This window comes from Oreochromis niloticus, linkage group LG15 (assembly GCF_001858045.2).
Source record: "Oreochromis niloticus isolate F11D_XX linkage group LG15, O_niloticus_UMD_NMBU, whole genome shotgun sequence".
NCBI classification, from domain to species: Eukaryota; Metazoa; Chordata; class Actinopteri; order Cichliformes; family Cichlidae; genus Oreochromis; species Oreochromis niloticus.
In genome coordinates, this window is record NC_031980.2 from 9776471 (window position 1) to 9796992 (window position 20522).

Here is a 20522-nt window from a genome sequence, read left to right on the forward strand (position 1 = left end):
AAAGACAAATTCTTATCTTCTTCTTCATCATGCAGGGAGGCCATTACACTCCCAAAGGGCGAGGGCCGCTGGGTCCAGATGGAATTGTTTGGCACTCCTGGAAAGACTCTGATTATTATTCCCTACGCAAAGTCAGCATGATGATCCGGCCACGCAGCTTCCAAAGCCGCTCGTCACCATAACAATGGTGAGGACACAGGAACTGGCGTCCTTGGCAGCATTTGTAGGGATGAAGATATCTGATGATGAGGATGATGATCACACTTTATTGTATGCTCAGGAAACGTTTTGTGTCTGGAGCAGACCTATCCGGTAACCTCTTTGCTTTTAAATCTTATGTGACTGCGGCTGATATCCATGTTGAACTGTGTGAATATAAACATCATCCTGTTCACTGATTATTTCTTTTCCCCCACTCACTCCTGGTAAGTGAATTCTTCCTTGTTTTATACTTCTTTTTGTACTATAGTTTGTTAACGTTGACATGTAAAATACCAGCCAAAATGTATTTGTGTGATGACAAGGTTTCTTCTAGCCACCATGTGGAGACAACCTGCAACTGGAAAGAATCACATGACACAGTTTGCTGAACGCTCTGCATGTATGTGCTTATTGCATATTTGTAATCACTCTATTGCCAGTTTTATTATTTTGGAGTTCTTCTACTGTTCTAATCAATGGAGAAAAAAAATTGAAATAAAAAGGGTTTGATATTACTAAACAAAGTCACTTAATATCTGATACGTGCTACTGTCTCAAAGTATTAGGTCATGTGCTATCTGAAGACTCCATATACATACACATTAATGTATGAATTGTGCAATAAACACTATATATACTTATAAAATGTGGCTTAAAGACATGTTTCACATTCAGAACCTAGAAGCAGAGCATCCCCTCTCCTCAACTCTCCATCAAGGTCTTATCTGCAATGCATTATAAGCATCTTACATCATGTGCAGGGCATTATAATACATTTATAACACATTCCACAAGCGTTTAAATTGACAGCTTTTAACAAGGTCTAGAAAAAATTACCATTGTGGGTCATAATTTATTAGAACTTTATAATGCTTTATACCTTCATGCCAAACATTCTGCATAGCATGCAATAGTGTTATATGGAGTTAGAAGAGACATTACATGACTTTGTCAGCTTAAAGGACAGCACTGTATGTGTTTATTGACAGCTGTCAATAACACACTTCTTTTTTCGGGGGGATGTAGTGATTACAGCTAAAAAAATGATGTCATTGCCAAGTGTTTGTTTTCACACCACATGCCATAACAAAGTGACACAATCGAATCAGTCTCTATGGTCATGGTGCCAGAAAGAGGTAGTACTGAGCAGCAAATGTGCAGCAGAGCACATGAGCAGGATGTAGCTCATGTGAGTTGGAAATTAGACTGTGTAATGCAGGACTCAGACTCCTACAGTTGGCACTTTGAAGCACTGAGTCCTAAATGCACAGCACTTTCTATGCCTCATAAGTTATGCATGACTATAGACATCTTTTTTGAATGGCATGGCATTCATTGCTGTATAATCATTCTACACATAACACATTCTCTGTGTTAGTTACTTACATCATATTGATTTAAACCTGGGGTTTCCACAGACCAATAGCATTATTATGCTATTGATAGCATAATATGGTATGCGTTTAGCAGATATATTCCCAAAAAGCCTCGGGTTTGCAAAATATCAGTTCAAATTCTTGCAAGAACTGGAAAATAATTCTGCAAGCTTTCTATATGGTCTTGTGAAGCAAAAAACACACTGCGGGTTGTTCCATTCGATAAGATCTGTTCATATAGCCACTGTGGCCTACATGAACAACTGCACCTGATGGCAGCGTGAAATGAGAGCAGGGTAAAAAGGGCTCTTTCACTTCCTTCACTACAAGAATTCACAAAATGCACTCTTCACACAAGCTGCCAGCTCATTCCCATTCCTGTCCATATCTACGCAAGAATCTGCTGCAGCGAATAAAGGCTTTAGTGTGAGGAAATCCGGGTGCGTAGTGTGCCGTCCACTCCGAGTCAGAGAACAAGATGAGGGCTCTTTCAAAACACACAAAGACACACACACGCAATAAATGACATCCTAATGAGTACAAATCATTGTTTAATAAATCAAACTGAATTTTTGCTTATTTTTAAATGACACATGTATTGCAAATAGTTCTATACATAACATATCAATTACAAGAAACCCCTGATAGGTGCAGTAGAATTTATATTTTCTAACAAAGAGTGAACAAGATTAGAGACTGATTTGAAAACTGGGCGGTGATAAGCAAAAAAAAAAACCAAGAACATGATATAATTCATGTCTCTTCCGAACTCCTCTAATAGTACAAATTCTTACAAATGACTTTATTCTTGTACCATCATGTCAAACACAATGACTGCATCAAACAAGGGCAAATATTCTTTCGAAGTACTGAGAGAAAATTAGCTAGTGTGGCAGGGAAGCACTGATCCAATGACTTAAGTTGAAATGTTTAAAAAAAGAGAAAGAAAAAAGAAAAGAATAGAAAAGAAAAAAAAAAGACTTATTCCAGATTCTGTTTCTTAAAATGCAAACTGCAGTGTGTGAGTATGCAGGAGCTTTGGGGTGCTAACCAGGTTGACCATTTCAATTTTTCTCAAAGGGGAAAACAGGAAGAAGGTGGAGCTTCCTGTTCGCTTTTGAGGAAGTGTGGGATGAAGGGGAGCTGGGAGCTGCGAGTGGTAGTCACACACAGGGAGGACGCACACACTGCCTTTGCTAACTCTTTCAAGATTTGAATCCTTAAAGGAATGCTTCTGCTAACAATAGTGTGAACTTCTTTTTACATATAAATACTATATATGGTAACAAAATTATTCAAATGAACCTACAGTAAAGCTTGAATACATTATTGAAGATACATTTAGAGGTGAACTTCCTGGCTGTCCTTATTGGCAGAGCGGAGAATAGCTTTGGTATTTGGCGTCCTTTCCTATATGACTATTAACATGGAATAAAAGTGAAAAGCTGCAGAGCGTTACCTTGAGATAGATGGTTATGTTTGCACCTGAAGCTGTACAAAAAAACAAAACAAACTGCATCACGTTAAAGAAAGGCCAGGGTTTGATTTCATCGCCACTATAACTGCAACATGGATTTTTTTTCCTGTCTGTGTTACCAGCTCTGAACAGAGGATAAGAATTACAGCTGCTGTTACTCTCGAAGCCTTTTCAGATGTTGCTCGTACTCTTTAACGTCGAAGTAGCGGATACCGCAAAGCAGGGACTGTTGGGATGAGTTGTAAAGAGAGGAGATGAGGTAAGAGAAAAACAGAAGTGAAATTTAAATTAAAGAGGACAGGGGTTGAAAAATGCAAAATAAGCAAAAGTATTTTGGATTTTGAGCTGGTTTAAATCTTCTTGTCTCTTAGTGCAAGACAGCCAGCGGCCGCTTTCACATTGTAGTGAACTGACTGTGCGCTTGTCTCAGCTTTGCCGCGATCTGGGGGTGGGGGTGGGGGGTGCAGAGGAAGACAAACGAGCATTAATACAAAAAGGTCATGTGACGCCTTCACATCGTCACTTTGGTATGAAACTACTTTCTTTCCAGGTAATAAGGAAGTGAAAAGGACAAACTGTTTCAGAGTCAAATTTACTGTGAGAAATGCTCTATTAGAATGCCTTTACCGTCTCGTAAAACTTGACTTGCTCCTCCAGGTACAACTGCATGACCCTGTTGTAGTCATAGATACGGTTGCTATGGAAGTGGTTCATTTCAGCTGCAGCACAAGACAAGAGAAACCACGGTGATCAGACTGCATGCAGCGATAAAGCACATTACTTCAGTATCAGTGACCGTGCTGTACCTTGTAATGCATAAGACATGGTGCTGGCACGTTTAGCCATGGTGACTTTGTCCTGCTGAGTAATTTTACTGGCGGCTACCAGCTTGTCACCCTCCTTCACTTTGTCTATGGCTGCCTGCAGGTACCAAAAGTAAACATAAGACACTTTAGTTAGACTATTTAAACCTTGTATAATAATATGCACACACTGCTACTTGTTAATTTTTGCTTCCATCTGATAAAGGGGACAGTTCACCAAAAAATCAGATATGCATGTTTTTCCTGTGCTGTGCTATTTTTACCCTATCATAGATTGTTTGAGCGTGTGTTGACCAGTTTTGGGAACTTCCGCTATAGTGATTTCTGCAAATAGTACAGGTCCCTGGCATCAACAGTTGGGGGCTTCAAAGTATTCACTTTGCAATGATAATAACTACGAAAACCAGAAATTGCTCACATTTTAGTATGGAGTGCACAGGCAATTTTCTTCTACATTACTTAGAAAGTACTTTAAAAAAAGCACTGGGTCCCTCAAAAAGACTGTACATGAAAAATGTGTGTGCATACACACATTCCCAAGTTTTTTGTAATCTTAGGCAAAAAAAAAAAAAAGGGATAATAATTAACTTGAACACTTGACATATATTGTAAAGGTGTATTAGTGATATAGAGGCGGTGACATTTTTTAAACAGGTATCCTTAAACTGTAGTTGAAGGTTGAAAGTGTATGTGTTAGCATGTGGGGGTGTGTGTATATGTAAATGTGTAAATAAAGGAAGATGTTGGTATGATGAAAGTCTGTACTATCTATATTGTGGCACGGACAGCACCTCTGTTCCTATCAGATGCCCCATAACGGCAAATTATCACATTCCAGCCTCTTTAACATTTCAGCCCATTTCCTGTGGCATGGGTGTTAGTGTACCTTATGGACTCCAATGGTATCTGGAAAACATCCAAGTAGTCCTTTATATTCATTGTTGGTCTCCATGAGATGGTGGAGGTCTTTCTTGGGCTGAGAGAAAACAAAAATAGACACAAACATGAAGCTATAAATGTAAAAAGGTAAAAGTCACCAGTACTTAAAAATAGAAGAAAGTAAAACGGAGCAGGAAGGAATGCAAGAGCCTGATAAGAGAAAATACAATGAAGCCATAATTCAGTGTAGTTTTTTTTTGTTTTTGCGTTTTTTTAAATAGCAGTACTATATATAAAACATCATGTATTCAGAGGAACATCCAGCAGGGAGACACACTGGGATGAGATGGCATAAAAATAAAACACAAAATATTTAGCCAAACTATCGTTTTAAATTCTAGTGCCAATTCCTTTGCTCACTATTGACCTTATTCTGTAGAGGAGTGCTGTTTGCATCCATTTTGGATAACATCAGCTAAATTGGACTGGTTTCTTTTGTGCCTTGAGATGAATCCGTGTCTTGTCATCGTCTTTCTCCAACACTAAAACGCATCATAGTTTTCACTCAACTAAAATCAGAATTCTACCAAATCACTAACAAAGCCTGCCTGGAGCAGGACAAGCTTACCAGACAAATCCTTCCTCTGGAAGCTGCTGGGACATCAAAAAGGCCAAGAACGGACTTTATTACTTTGCACACTCATCAGGTCATTCAGTCATAAAAAAAGCCACATTGATACATGAGTCAAAGCAAAACTAAGGAAGCACTAGGAATAAGTTTGCCGTAAGCCTCTTCCTGCACAGATAGAAACTCACGAGCAGGACGCTGGGTTAAAGAGGTCAGCAACAGGGGAACTGGGAAACGCTCACGGATATTGAGACATGCAGCGAACACAGATAATGGCCACAGAAAGATGTTGCCCCACCCCTCTCTCTTTATGGTCCGTGTGTGAGTTTCCAGACATAATCACAGGAGGAAAAGTAAGAGTAGACACATTTCTCTTACTTTTAATAGCAGTCACATTATATTATTTTACAGCAGCGGTCAAAGAACGTACCTGCTCTGCAACCAGCTGAGCTATCTCTTCGTATGTCTTCCCAGCTGCTGTCATGGCATCGGTTAGGGTTGACTCACCTGCAGCGAGAAACACTGTTAAAATACATCCTAATGTTTCCCAACAGTAAATAACGAACACTTGATTTCAAAACCAAAGTCCACATAGCAAATTACAGCATAGCTCTGATTGTTACAGCAGCTCCAGATGTAACCCAAGACAGCGGTGTGACAAACTCCTTACACCCAGGAAAATGCCTCAAGTGCTCCAAATTACACGTGACGCTCAATCGATATTTGTACTCCGTACCTTGGTATCCGCTGCTGGTGAAGACAGAGGAAAGGTTTTGGAAGGCTTTGCCGATTCTCTGATACTCTTTGGGCAGAGCTATGGTAAAACAAATGAACAAAGTAAAAGACATTTTTTCCCCCCATCTTTCTAAGTTGACAAAATATTCAGAATAATGAACATTTAATGCAAATAGTAATTACAGCACAGACTTAAGGTGTGGCCTGTGTGTGCTAAACACTTATTTAGCTTGAGTGCAGTGTGAACATACGGCCTGTGCATCTCTTCCAATGTTCATGCCCCACTGTGAGGATTTCCTTCACCCCGTCATCCATGGATTTGGTAAACCTGCTGAAATGCTCACATTTCTGTTCTCTGTGAATGAGGAATGCCACTGGCATGAATTACGCAATACAGTACTACACACAAGTTACATAAACACTTTTTGGTGCTATAGTTTCTCTTGGTAAAACTCACACTTCTATCAGGTCCAGGTCTGGAGCTTCGGGCTCCATTGTGGAGAAGATCATCACTCCTACTGTCTCATCCTTCTCTGCTTTTCTCTTGCCCATCTTCCAGTCCTGTAACAATCCATTGTTTTAATTTAAAAAAGAAATAATTAATGCCACAAAATAAGCCCCAACCCTAAACTATCAGTGATAACAATCTTGGTTTTGATCTGCAACATTTGGCAGAAAGAAAGTAGAATTAACTTCCTGCGGTTGTTTGCTACTGCTTTGCAGTTTAGAGTCATGGCCAGAAAGGGTTTCTGCGATGCATTATAAAGTCAAACTGAAGCTGAGTTTTCACTTTTTGAACAGACATTTCAGTGAAGCGTTGTAATAATTAGCATAATAATTATCAAGTTATGGTCAAAATCATAACCAACAAATTCAGTTTATTTTGGGCACAATTAATATTTGTGCCAATTTTTAAGAAATTCCTTCATGCCTTTCCAGAGACAAGACTTCCATACAGAAGGCTGGGCAACCGGACAACTATGGGAGTCCATATCCAGCTGTTTCTGCATGATTTTAATTAGTTTTTGCTAGTTAGGCAGTCTGTCTAGTTGAGAATTTACATCTGTGAGCAATTAACTGATTAAATGCAACTGCTAAATAGCACCACAAGGTGATGCCTTCCTGTGCGGAGGTCCCAATCCTGGATGAATGGGAGGATTGTGTCAGGAAGGGCATCCAGTGCAAAATCTGTGCCAAATCAAACATGCGGATCCATCGCTTGGGAAATATGGGCGCAGCCAAAAGTACCTTTGAGTTGTACACCAACATAGACACACGTCACCTCAGTCAACTGGCAATAGCTAGTTATTCTGTAGTCATATATTCCTTATTATTTTGTTACAATAGCTTTAAATAACTAACTGACACCCCAAATCATTCATGTTAGACTTATTTCAGCAGCAAAAGCTGGCAGATTTCAGCAACACAGTCTTAGAACACACATACTAAAAGACCTTAATTGATGGGAAGTGGATGAATCAATTTACCTTCTCATCCTTGTAGGTGACGAAAAGCTGAAATACTTCACTGCTGGAAACGACAGGGTGCCTGCACATCCTGGTCATCCAACCCTGTAACCGCTCCATACGCATCTTAATAAACTCTTCCTCGAAACGGCCTTTTAAAAGAGATCAATGCATAAAGAAAGGAAAAAAAAATATATATATATTCAGCAATACGCATTTATTGGCTAGTTACTTACCTGTAACCTGCTTATCTGGTAAAGAAGGGATGGGAATGGCTGACCCAAATTTTTCCAGAAGCCTTTCATACAACCAGTCAAAGTGTTTATATCTGTGATTGACGGGCCGGTTTGTGGTCTGCATGCCAGGAAAAAAAAAAGCACAGCTTCCATAAAAGGAAGTAAAGATATACATTTCAGTCCTTCTTATATTTATTTATGCGTCTAAAGACCAGCTTAGTGCATTTAGTTGATTTGATAACCTAAAAAATAGTTCTTGGATACTTACACTGGGTGTGACTTGGTACTCAATGTAGCTCTTGAGGCCATACATCTTTGAGCCTTTTTTGGGATCAGCTACAACACAGTCTAGCTGGGTTTCTGGGTAAGACCACACTGGACCAACTTCTCCCACCTGAGCACAAAACATGAAGGTTCAGAAGTCTACTGCGCCAGACAAACATATGCCGAGCTGGCAAAAGATGCTTCAATACTACTTCATATAAAGGCGAATATTCTGACAGAAATAATTTAGCCATAGGTTTTTAATTATGACTGGTGACTTCTGTGTAATAACTTAATAAGATGCATGTTAATGTTCTAACAGAACTGAAGAAACACATAATAAAAACATTTTTGGAGATGCCCTACATAAATTGGAAGCCTGTCTTTGCCCTTTACAAGCTGCTTGCAAAGGAGGTAGAGCTCCGGACCCGACTTGGAGAACCCAGGGAACCTGCTCAAAGACACAAGACAAAATTTCCTGATTAGTCTTGTGTAGAGCAGTTATTTGATAAGATGTTACCATCATTAGAACAAGATAACTCTGTGTTGCTGCAACTCAATTTATTATTATCTACAGTAAGAGCCTGAACACACTTTGGCTTAAGTAAATTCTGCCGTCCAAACTGTGATCAGCAGCTCAAACTGTACTGTGCAGCTTATTTTATATTAAAAGCTGATTTGAAGCCAGGCACATTACTGACTTATTAACTCTTACTTGTTGAGGGAGATTTTCATTGAAGTTGCATGTGATCCGCCCCTCTGCAGTGCTCCACTTTCTCCGGCTTCTGACTCAGCATAACCGCCAGTGGATTTCATGTCATCCCATTCATCGTCCCACTCGTCATCCTCTGCCCCTGAGGTCAGATTTGTACACCAACTTGTTTGTTTTCAGATCACATGCACAAAAAAGCACTTTGTACAACTATTATACTACATATGTAGATGTTCCTACTACAAAAGTTGTGTGAAAATTCACACTTTAATGCTCGAATGAGCTTTACTCAGTGTGGGTCTAAATATAACATAACAGATTTTTTTTTGAGATAGTCAGTTGTTTGAGCATGAGGGCATGCAGCACACATCTATATCAGAAGAAATGCAAATCTATTAATGGTTCTCATGCTTTAAGATTTTAAGCATCACCACTCTCGTTTTAAATCAAATGGCTAAAAATATTCCACACTGCAAAGCTTAAATTTGTCCTTGAGTACATCTCATTTGTGAAAATAGTGCATGCATACTGAACCAGACATGATATCTAGATCATTGCTTTTGTCAGAAGCTGCACACTTCATTTCAAAGCAGGCTTCAAAACGCATTGACACAGTTCAAAGCAAAAAAGGGCTGAGCACAATTTGTCAGGATTGGTGCTCGCCAGACCATTAAAGTCTGAATCAGGCAGCAAGCGGTAAGAGACAACATTTCCACATATACATATAGTTGGTATGTTCCAACACTGCCTTTCAAAGCCAAACTTGGAGACTATATAATAACTTAGTTAAAACTGAAACTGGCATGTAAAATATCATATTATACTAACAAATCACACTGGATAACAGCAAAGAAAATACACAAAAATACCCCATGAATTACAGCAACTTTCCTTCTATATCTATGTTGGCCTGCCGAATCACTTTAATTCATTTTTGTTTTTTTAAATATATGTATCCTTGTGTCAGATCAGTTAGTTGAGACGTGTGTTGGGTATGTGTGCCTGTTCACTTCTGACAACGCTACTGCTCCAACCCCCACAGACAAGCACAGGAGGACAAGCTCAGACCCAGTTCAACTCCTTTTTACTGCAATCAGATCACCATCAAACTGAAAACGCTACAAAAGGCAAAGCAAATGTGCTGCCGTGGTCTGCCACCTGCTCCAAAGCGAGTTGGCCAAGTAGGGGTAAACACTTGGGGTAAATTTAACCTGCTAGTAAGCCACAGCCTCAGCCAGTCTCCTCCACTATCTATCTGTAAATTTAAAATGCATGCATTAGCCATAAAGGTAAACAATTAAGAAAGGCAGCAAAGGTAGTCCTGCAAAAAGTGTTCTTGTATAAATCTAAAAATGTTTAAAAGTTTATTCCTGCACCACTCACCAAAGTCTATAACTGAAAACTATATCTCTGTTTAGTTACTGATCTCTATCTGTGCAGGGCGTCTAACAAAGCTCATTCAACCTCCTCTTATACAAAGATAATATTGTTAGTCTCAAACTGTACACGCATGCTTTAAAAGAAAAGTTTCTTTCTTCATATTACTGGCAGTTCACACACAAAAATGAGTAACGGGCTTCCAAAAAGCAATAAACGGAATACCTGTGTAATCAATAAGGTAAGGATATGGGTAGATGTCTTTAGCAAGAGAGAAACAGAGGAAAAGTCTGTTAATTTCCCCTCTGACCATTTTTCCAATGTACTATTTTTTTTATGTTTTTTTGTTTTTTTTACAAAAGAAAGTGAAGAATTTAAAAAGCAGCTCAAGTAATTTATCCTTCTGAGTCATGAGTGAGGCACAATTTTCCACAGTCTAGAGAAAACAGAATCATGATTTGACTGTTCTGTCCTCATGCTGGAGCTTCTCTCTGTGGCGGGACTGCACAAGCAAGAAAAACCACATCGATGAGTTACAGTAACTGCAAATCTGTGAAAATCTGAGTCATGTAGTATTTTCAAATACAGTATGTGGAGTTCAAGATTACAGGGGCTACTGTACATAGCATGCATTTCTGTTCATATCAGATAACTTGAAGGACAGGATATCTATGATGCAAACACCTTTCACTGGCTGCTCAATGAAAAATCATAATTGTAATTTTAAGATTTGTTTCCATAACATCTATTTCTCACGACTCGGGAAAAGAAACATCCAAAATATACATCTGGGTGTTCTTCCTACATCACATATTATTCATTTTTCCTTGTACATTCAGCCAGAAATCCTTATGTCAGTAGCACTTTTTTCACAGTAAGACTTTTTCCCATATATAAAAAGCCTGACCTCTTGAACATCTTATCACTGAAAACAAAGAGTCAATGGACTTTTTCCAACTACTGACAGCAGTTTGTGATTTGTGGAGTAATAAAAACACTTGGTATATCAATTTGTCGCAACAATAGTTAAAGAACTTTAAACACCATGTTATCCAATGGTCTGAAAAGATATGCAAAATTAAACACATAATGCCTCACTTGCATATCTAAAAATGAGCTTTTCAGAAAGCATGATTCAAAAACAAAACACTTGATATCAAGCATGAATCAAAAATTTAACACAAAGCTTAGTTTATCTTTTGTATTACCACAGAGGCATTCTCAAACTCGCAAGTTGTTGTCTGTTTGTAATTCAAATACCTTGTCAGCCAAGCTGAAACACTCATGCAGAATCACTAAAAAGCACCAAAGGCTGTTTGAAGCAACAACCTTCATCACCCAATTGTGATTGCAACAAAACAACCTAACTAATCAACGTGAGCCTAACTGTTTGATGGATTAAGTGCGAGGGACTCAGAATTCACTTGTGTTTGCAGAACTGCTCCCTCCCCTGCAGCCATACATACAGTACATCTTATGCAGAAGAACAGTTTAACAAGCAAAGAGTGAGCTAAACTGTTTCACAAGGCAGTGTAATGAGCCAAAACCATTGCATGACTTTACCTTTCCTGTAACCACAGGACGTTAAAAGTTGCTGTGAAAATGAAGCTTACATACTTCGGAATGACATAAACACAGTAGTGTGCAAGTATTGCCACAAAAGAGAAAGTTGAAATTTCAAACTGTCGCAAGATAGTCAAGTGATCTTTATAATAATAAAAGGTTTACATTATACTTCTAACAATAGGACAACCATGGTTCCTGAAGCTATCTGGGTTTTTTTTTTTTTGGTTTTTTTACCTGGGCCTTGGTAAGCCTGAGGGTGACCATGTGATACAGGGGCCCAGGGGTCAGGAGCGCTCTTCCCAGTCTGTGTGCCCTCTGGATTAGATGCCCAGTTGTTGGTGGAACCCCCCGATGGGTCCGCGTTCCACGCCGACCAGGGATCATTACCATTAGTAGCCTGCAAGAGTGAAACAGAACCTGTGAGGAATGGAAAACGGGTGCTAATAACAGATCAAACGCGAGAAGAAGAGAAGGTGCAGAGTAAAGTCCAATCCTGTCTGGAGTCTGTTTAATGAGAAGTTGACAGTAGTTTCAAAACAACATCCTTTTCCAAACATTTGATGCGGACCGGGCCTCTCTGAGGGAATCTGCTGAGAGATAAATCAGCCTGGCAGTGAGTGTGTAGTTTGCATATGCTGCTGTACAGAAGGGTTAACTGAAAAGATCAAAATAATACCAGGTAATCTGGAGGAAGGGGCACATGCTTGCATACAAAAACTTCCATTTATGTTTTTACACAACCTATTTTTGTTTACACAGCATTTAAAAATGCTTAAAATGTAGCATGCCATGCTTGCAAGGCAGGCATATACACAATTTTAACAACTCAAAGGCATGCAAAACACTGCTGTTGTGTGTTTCGCTTCTGTAGGTTAAAAAAAAAACCAAATCACTGAATAAAATAAACAGGCAAACTGCTCAAATAACATTAACAAGCAAGTGCATTGAGGAACAACACTCTAAGAGCATGTGTTTTTAAATTTTGCAGCTCTTATACTTGCCATTGCAGAGCAGCACTTAAAAAAGTGATTACTACTCATATTTGCATAATTTTCATCATGATTTCGGGTACAAGCGTGTGTTCTGGCCTGATGATTTGTCAGTGTGATTAGTAAAATACATGTGGGGATCATGAACTCTTTTACCACAGATTCATACTGTTTTTCTTTAACAGAGTGTGTGGGTGCTGATTGGTGGAATGTATTGTCTTGTGCTGAAGTGCAAGGTGAATGGAGAAGATGAGATCATGCTTTTTGCAGGCAGTAAGGGTTGCAGGGGAATTTGCCAAAGCAGACCAATCAGAGAGGATCGCTTGGGCAAAGAATGAGTGAGGGCGGGAGGGCTTGGGTTCATGCTTTTAGGCCACTCCCACCACCCCAAACTCACGGTTACCTCATCAGGGGACGAAAGGTAGGGGGAAACTGGGGTGTCGGGGGTTTCCGGCTGGGGACTCAAGCCCCCAGCATCCACCTTGAGGGGAGGGGGAGGGGGAAACAAAGGTGACATCATCACAAAGCGCCAGAAGTGACAGTATACACTGTGCAGGGCTTGTGTTAAAGTGATATAGATGTGTCAGAGGAACAATAGCCAACACATTTCCTGCTTTACCTCACTTGCTGAGCCGCAGCATTTTTTTTACTGATCCAGCAGTATGTTCACTATTGTGGAACTTCCTGCCTGCTAACTGAAGATTTTGGTGGACTGCATATTGTTAAAAAGGACATGACAAAGATTAATATCTCCCGCACCAGCTGGTCTCACTTCTGCATCTCTGGGGTTGACAGGCTGCATTAACGTCAGTACATTTTTGCCATCGCTCACTTCTGCTTTTTGATTGTTTTCTGTAGCATAACCCTACCATATATCATTTTTGAATGGGAGAATGGAAGCACGCCAGGTGTACCGCTCTATATTTTGTACACCTACTTACCCAGCATTGCACTAGAGTTGTGAAATTGAGAAATCTTCACTAGCTGAATGCATTACCTGGTTTTGTGCAGGTGTTGATGCAGGTGCATATGCATCAAAGAAGGACAGGTCTGAAGCTGCAACATTTCCTAAACTTGGAGTAGGGGCTGCAGCTGATGGGAACACAGAAAACTGCTTATTGAGCTGCAAATCAAGAAAAAAGAAAAAAGACAATGGAAGAGAGAAAAAAAATTCCCATTAGTGAACAGATCCAGACATTCCAGCATGATCTAATGATTTTTAAAGGTGCATCCTCATGCGGTAATGTGATCGTCTCATTTTTCACTCGGTGGCTTTGCGAAACAGGGTTTTAATTTTCTCAATCTTTCCAAAAAAACAGCAGCGCGATTGAAAAACAGACTGAGTTCTGGTGTTTTTCATGAGGCATTACATAAGCTACAAGTGCAATTGTCATCTGTGGGTTTTATATGATTTGGACACAGAATCAAAACAGTGCGGGAGCAGCTGGGGAGGTAACTCAAGGTCAAACAAACAAGCACGCATCCACCAAAGTTTGCAAAGTTAAGCAGATGTTTAATATCAATGCCTCTCACCCTCACACACAATCATTAGCTCTTGTGTGGTAAGTGTTTACAGTGATGTTAAGTTGTTAACATCACAGACTTTAGTTTTAAACAACTCTTTCTGTGTCTGTAAATTTCTTCAGAGTGAATCATATCCTCCACATGAAGTCAGAGTTACTGGATCAAGCCATACACCCGCACGCACGCATGCACGCACGCACGCTTGCATACACACAAACACCCAAATCAGCAAAACCCTGAATGAGGCACATCCTGTTGTGACTTTAGTTTCACATAAGAGATGGCACCACAGTATGCAGATATATCTTTGTCCATGACGAGGTGTCTACGAAATGTCTAGCTGATTAATGTTCCACTGCACCCACGGTACATCATGACCTCGGTACAGAATGTTTTGTTTTCGTTTCATTTTTTTCTTGCTTAATTTTCTGTGGTACCGTCACTTTGAATATTCTACGAGGTATGAGCTCTGCTGGCATCTCCTCCATACTCTTCACATCAACAGACACAATATAACTCACTTCAATGTAGTCTTCAGGAACCAGTCCCACCTCCCCTCTCGAGTTCTGTGCTTCCACCCAGCCACCTCCAATACTCTGAAAGAGAGACCCAGCTGCATATTAGTTACAGGAAAAAAATTACAAGGCATGTACTTTCTCCCTTCAGGATGTTAGTTTAATCACATTGATTTATCATTTTAATAAGTCAGTTAATGTTTTAGTTACTTACTTTTTAAAATTTGCATTAAGTTACTGTAAATTATTTAAATCACATTTACAAAGAAATTTTTCAAAGTACAAAATGTTTTGTCTACAATGTTTCTCTCCGACTACTACTTCTTTAAATGCCACATATTTGTGTAATATGTCCAGTCCTATGGTCAGTTGTTACATTGAGGCCACAATACCGCAACATAATGTTCAACTGCACCATTTTAAGTAACCTCAAGGCCAGAAACTGAAGATGAAGGTAATACTGTAGCACATAGTTTCTGAACGGCTTCTGATTTACTTTTCATGCACAGGTCGAACCACATCTTTCCTTAAAAATATCCTGTCAATGCAACAAATGTAGCTTGGCTGATAGAAAGCTTGTACATCTTTTTCAGTCCTGCTCGACCCGCCAACAAAACGTGTACTTTTAACTTGGAAGTTTAACTCTCCACTTACCTTTGCGCACTGGAATAAGGAGAAGTTATTTTATATACAAATGGAAGAATCGCTTACCCATAAACCTAATACTCCAGATAGATTTAACAGGTGATGGGGGCTTTCCTTTAAAACACCATATTGTCTCTATATTTTTTCTCTGCTCAATAGTGTGTGAAACTTTATTTATATATTTGAGTTATGTTTTCTTAATGTGAATACTGTCGCAGTATTTTCAATTCCCTATTTGTATTTTAAGGTCTGGTAGCCTCCTGCTTATTTTTTGTGTTTATGTCTATTGTGGCAACATATGTACCCTTTACTTTTTCTTCTCTTTTTTTTTTTTTTTAAATTGCTTTGATTAATATCTTCACTGCTTACAAAGCAGTCCTACATTTTTAAGGGAAGCTGTAAGGTTAACTAAAACAGGCTCAGTAATACCTTGTACATAAACGATAGCCTATACACAAAAACTACATGTCACCTGTGGGAACCCAACAGATTGTTTTACTGTTTTATCTGTCACACTTGGATTTGACTCATTGTCAGTCAGATCTCGAGCTTACCATTTAAACACCATTTAAATGTTTAGTACCAAGCAAAAAAGAAATAAACAGGTAACCCAGGTATGTATGTACACACCCGAGACAAATTCCTCATCAGTGAAGTTTATAAAAAATAAAAGTTCTGATACACTGTGTCCTGATAGCCATGACACAGACATCGATTGGAAAACTATGTAGGACAGCACTTAACCAGTGACCTTTGAACTGTTTGTGGCTGGCAGCAATGACATCATGTTTGCTTTCTGGTTGTTGGGTTTTTTTTTTTCACCTCTTGTCCTTCCTTCTTTTGTCCACATTTGTGACACACAGTGTTTGAGACAACATTCGGTCATGTGCTTTAAGTTTTCAGGTTTTGAATTGGAAGATCCACACTAAACATTTGATGCCGGACTAATGTATGCAATGTTGTTGTAGGCAAAGTAAATGAAAAGTTTTATGATTTAATGATTACAGGCAAATGCAGAAAAAAAAAACAACACACTGAATTAAAAACTCATATCATACACGTCACATCTAGACAGCTTCTTTACAGCTGAGAGTGTGGGACTTTACCCCTGATGCTAAACAGATGGAAAATAGAGCAGTGTTTGTATTATTTACCTGATTGGTGATAGTAACTGTCTCGCCTTCTCTCACTGACAACTCATTGTTTCCAGGCTCAGCAGTGAAGTCGTATAAAACCTGTGCCTGCAGACAACAAAAACAAAAAAAAATTTAAGGTTTACTAGATAACCGATTAACAAACTTCAGACTTATATGAGGCCATAGTGAAACAGGCCAAACTTGTTCTTGGTATGGTACGCTTACTCTCAACTAAATTCTTGCATTAACCAAAACAAGGGCAGACCCACAACGTTACCCAGTTCAGCTTAATACAGGAGCCAACAAGGTCTCTCACAGTGACCCACATGTACTAATCTGTCATTCCTCCATGGCCCCAGAGAAGCTCACACACACACACACACACACACACACACACACACACACACACACACCTCTATCTATCCATCCATCTATACTCATGAATCAATTTGAGACAGTAGACGGAAACCTTTCCAGTATGTTGTAAGTTAAATAAGCACAAACTGTGTGGGGAAATTGTTCATTAACCATTGAGATGGAATGCAAGGCTATTAGGAAGCCATCAAAATAACATTTGTTTCAGTGTCCACCAACCACCACCCTGCAGTCCAGGAAGCTGGATGAGGTTTTTGAACAGAAGCATCATACCAGAAAAGGACAATAGATGTTTTCATGTCTGCTGATGATCTTAAAAAAAAAAAAAATCAAACTGAATTATCAGGTCGTTCTGTCGTTGGTTCTTCACATACATGTTTTTTACTGTGGTGACTGCTGCATTTTTTATTAGTTTAACATCATTTATTTTATTTTGTTAAGGATTACTTAAAATAAAAAGCAGATGTTATGTTATTATTCTCAGTAGGATTTTTTGCATATCATAACCTATATCTAGAGTAGAGGGGGTATTTAACTTCTTAATTTTACGTACAGTTTATCTTTATACACACTCTGCTTCACGTACCATTTCCGGTACTCCTAAAAGAACACTCATTAGGTCCAAATGCGAACAATACCATGAGCAAAATTATCGTGTTTACAGTGCTGCAGCTACATTTATGGCCCTGTAGTCCTCACCTAAGGTAAACAGTAGTCACATACTATATGGTACGAACAGGGTTTTGAGAAAAGACTGCAGTTCCCAGAATTCCGCGGAGGCAGCTATGACCCACACTGGAAAGGTAGTAAAATGTCACAAGACACTTCGTTAATTAGACACATTTTCCATGTATAGCAAAAGCATTCGTTTCTCGCTGAGCGCATACAGATGTGCGACAAGCGGCCATGACGCTTTTAAAGCAGACTCCCTAAATGCTTTCAGTCTTAATGCGGAGCTCACCGAGTGAAGTCTTCACTGTAAAACTAATGCGAGAAACTACAGTCCTAACTGTCCAAGTCTACAGCCCTCAGTATTGGTGAAAAACAAGCTCCAGGGGGAACCCAAGAAGCCAGCATAGTCGGGCTGGGGGTTTAAAAGAAGCCCAGGAAAGTTGTCAAACCCACCTTTTGTGCCATTATCGAAGCATTGATCAATCATTACAAAAACAGGCCCTGTGGTTTTCAGGATTTCCAACCCTCAGCAGGACATTTCCTCCGCGTTTCTCTTCAACTGGAGGCGAAGAAAACACGATAACTCCCTCCGGTGGAAAGCCGCCGCGACAAAGGAATTAACACATGACTTAAAAACAGTAGGTCGTTTAAAAACTCAAAAAATCCGAGAAAACGAAAGGTGGGAAGGAGACCAGCTGAGTGCGACTACCAAGTTTGAAGCGCGTAAAGAGCTGCTGACAGTACGGAGGAGGGAGTGACCTGCAACACGCACAGAAACCGGAAAGGTAGTCCAGGTCCGATATGGTGGCTCCTCCAGAGAGACTACACGACTGTTTAAAATCGCAAATAATTTATTTTTTTAAATATGAAGAAATAAAACACTTCATAATTAAACAACGATTAAAAAAAAATACAAAATATATATAAAACGTGGTAACTTAAAATTTTTAACTTGTCGGGAAAAAAAAACAAGTAATAACAATAATAATGAAAATAGTAGTAGTAATAATAAAATTTCTACTGTTTGCGGGATTTTTTAAATTTTCCAGTGCGTTTTTTAATTGTGTGTTTACTCACTATGGGGCTGACAGCTCAAAGGGAGTGACCCTGAACCTAAACTTATGTTTACTCTTTTGTTTAAGTCTCCCTCTGCTGGCCTCATTGTGCAAGTGCGTTTTAAACCGAGGTCTGTATTTGCTATCCCAGTGGTCTGGATCGGATACAAAAACCCACCTACTATTTAAATTCCTACACCTAGACTTTTTTTTTTTACTCAAATGCTTCAATTTATTGTATTTTAACAAATTTCCCACGTGTGGGACTAATAAAGGTTATCTTATCTTATCTTAAGTTTTTATTGTTGGTGGGTTTTTTCTTAACGTTTTCAATAACAGCTCAAACGAGCCTCTAGCAACTCCCCACTCACTCTTGAGACACAGGATGTGAGGCATGTGCAGTGAACCCCAGGAAAGCTGCAGGTCCTGATGGAGTACCTGAGAAGGTGCTCAAGGCATGTGCCAAGCAGCTAGCACAGGTCTTCACTGGCATCTTCAACCTGTCTCTGGAACAAGCCGTCATCACATTCTGCTTGAAATCTGCCATAATCACCCCCATACCTAAAAAGTCACCCATAACCAGTCTCAGTGACTGCCGTCCAATTGCACTAACCCCTGCCATCACCAACTCCTTTCCTGAAACTGGTTCTGGGGCACATCAGAACCTGTCTCCCACCCGCTCTGGACTCACACCAATTTGCATATCAGACTAAAAGATCCACCGAAGACACCATAGCCATTGCTCTCCACACAAGCACTGAGTCACCTGGAGCAACATGAGAGCTATGTCAGAATGCTCTTCACTGACTTCAGCTCAGCCTTCAACACAATAATACCGGACATTTTGATCACCAAGTTAGCCAACCTGGGGCTCCTGCCACCCACCTGCTCTTGGATAAAGGACTTTTTGGTCAACAGACCCCAGCGGGGGAAACTGGATCCTCGCCTCTCTTCCCCCCACACTCTCAGCACCGGCTCTCCCCAGGGCTGTGTACTAACCCACTACTCTACTCCCTCTACACATCTGAGTGCAGTCCTGCCCATCTAGAGAACACCATTGTTAAATTTGCTGATCACAGGGGGAAATGAGGCAGCCTACAGAGATGAGATCCTGAAACTGGGAGAATGGTGAGCATTAAAGAACCTGGCACTTAACATCACCAAGACCAAGGAACTCATCCTGGACTTCAGGCGGAACAGAGCTGCCCCTGCCCCCCTGCACATCAATGGTGAGCGAGTGCAGTCCTTCAAATTCCTTGGCATCTACATCTCTGCAGACCTCTCCTGGTCAGTCAACACCACAGCGCTAGTCAAGAAGGCCCAGCAGTGGCTACACTTCCTAAGGGTGCTCAGGAAGGAGCAACTAAACACCCCACTGCTGGTGACCTTCTACATATCCACCATCGAGAGCCTGCTGACCTATGCCGTGTGGCACGCCAGCTCCACGGAGGCAGACAGGAAGAGACTGCAGAGGTTGGTAAACACAGCACAAAAAATCATTGGCTGCCCTCTGCCCTCCTTGTCTGCCATCTATAACTCCCATTGTCTCAGCAGGGCCAGATACATCTTGAAGGATATCACCCACCTCAGCTACCATCTTTTTAACCAACTGCCCTCTGGCAGGCACTTCAGATCCATATGGACCAGAACAAACAGACTTAGGGATAGCTTCTTCCCCAAAGCTATCACCATACTCAACTCAAACTTATAAAAGTAATTTGCACTGAAATATCTGCACTGACCACTGCACCATTAGAGTGCTCATTCTGATGCTCCTTGGACTCTAGCATGAACTTATGTCTGTGCTTAAAATTGTCGGCGCTTAAATTGTCCGTGTCATTATTCTCTGGTTGTCTGTCTCTGTCACCCA

General features: G+C 40.1%; 2 protein-coding genes across 7 annotated transcripts in view; one reads left to right on the forward strand and one right to left on the reverse strand.

The window, feature by feature from the left end:
• si:ch211-203k16.3 (angiopoietin-related protein 1) overlaps positions 1 to 2609 on the forward strand; it is a 29893-nt gene extending 27284 nt beyond the window's left edge. For all 3 annotated transcript variants that reach the window (XM_025898877.1, XM_005454729.4, XM_005454728.4), the window contains exon 9: positions 36 to 2609. In XM_025898877.1, the coding sequence (XP_025754662.1) occupies positions 36 to 182 (147 nt within the window). In that variant the 3' untranslated portion in view covers positions 183 to 2609. The remainder of the gene's footprint in view (positions 1 to 35) is intronic.
• Positions 2267 to 18369, reverse strand: snx9b (sorting nexin 9b). 4 transcript variants are annotated; one of them, XM_005454725.4, is made up of 19 exons: positions 18051 to 18369; positions 16569 to 16655; positions 14776 to 14850; positions 13728 to 13853; positions 13134 to 13211; positions 11976 to 12138; positions 8802 to 8940; positions 8453 to 8540; positions 8091 to 8216; positions 7823 to 7940; positions 7608 to 7738; positions 6578 to 6681; positions 6372 to 6475; positions 6122 to 6199; positions 5816 to 5892; positions 4765 to 4854; positions 3861 to 3975; positions 3682 to 3773; positions 2267 to 3496 (listed from the first exon to the last, which is right to left on the reverse strand). In XM_005454725.4, the coding sequence occupies exons 1-19, from the start codon at positions 18060 to 18062 to the stop codon at positions 3449 to 3451; spliced, it is 1851 nt and encodes a 616-aa protein (XP_005454782.1). In that variant the 5' UTR covers positions 18063 to 18369; the 3' UTR covers positions 2267 to 3448. The 4 variants fall into 4 exon arrangements, with proteins under 4 accessions (XP_005454782.1, XP_005454783.1, XP_005454784.1 ...); XM_005454726.4 differs by having other exon boundaries at positions 8453 to 8537; positions 18051 to 18368; XM_005454727.4 differs by lacking the exon at positions 13134 to 13211 and having other exon boundaries at positions 18051 to 18368.
• Positions 18370 to 20522: the final 2153 nt, after the last annotated feature.

Excerpts from the sequence above, each read along its gene's own strand:
- snx9b (XM_005454725.4), bottom strand. Across the intron at positions 7,941-8,090 it reads AGTACCAAGTCACACCCAGT|ACCACAAACCGGCCCGTCAA; the intron begins GTAAGTATCCAA and ends CCTGGCATGCAG. Across the intron at positions 4,855-5,815 it reads CTCAGCTGGTTGCAGAGCAG|CCCAAGAAAGACCTCCACCA; the intron begins GTACGTTCTTTG and ends GTTTTCTCTCAG.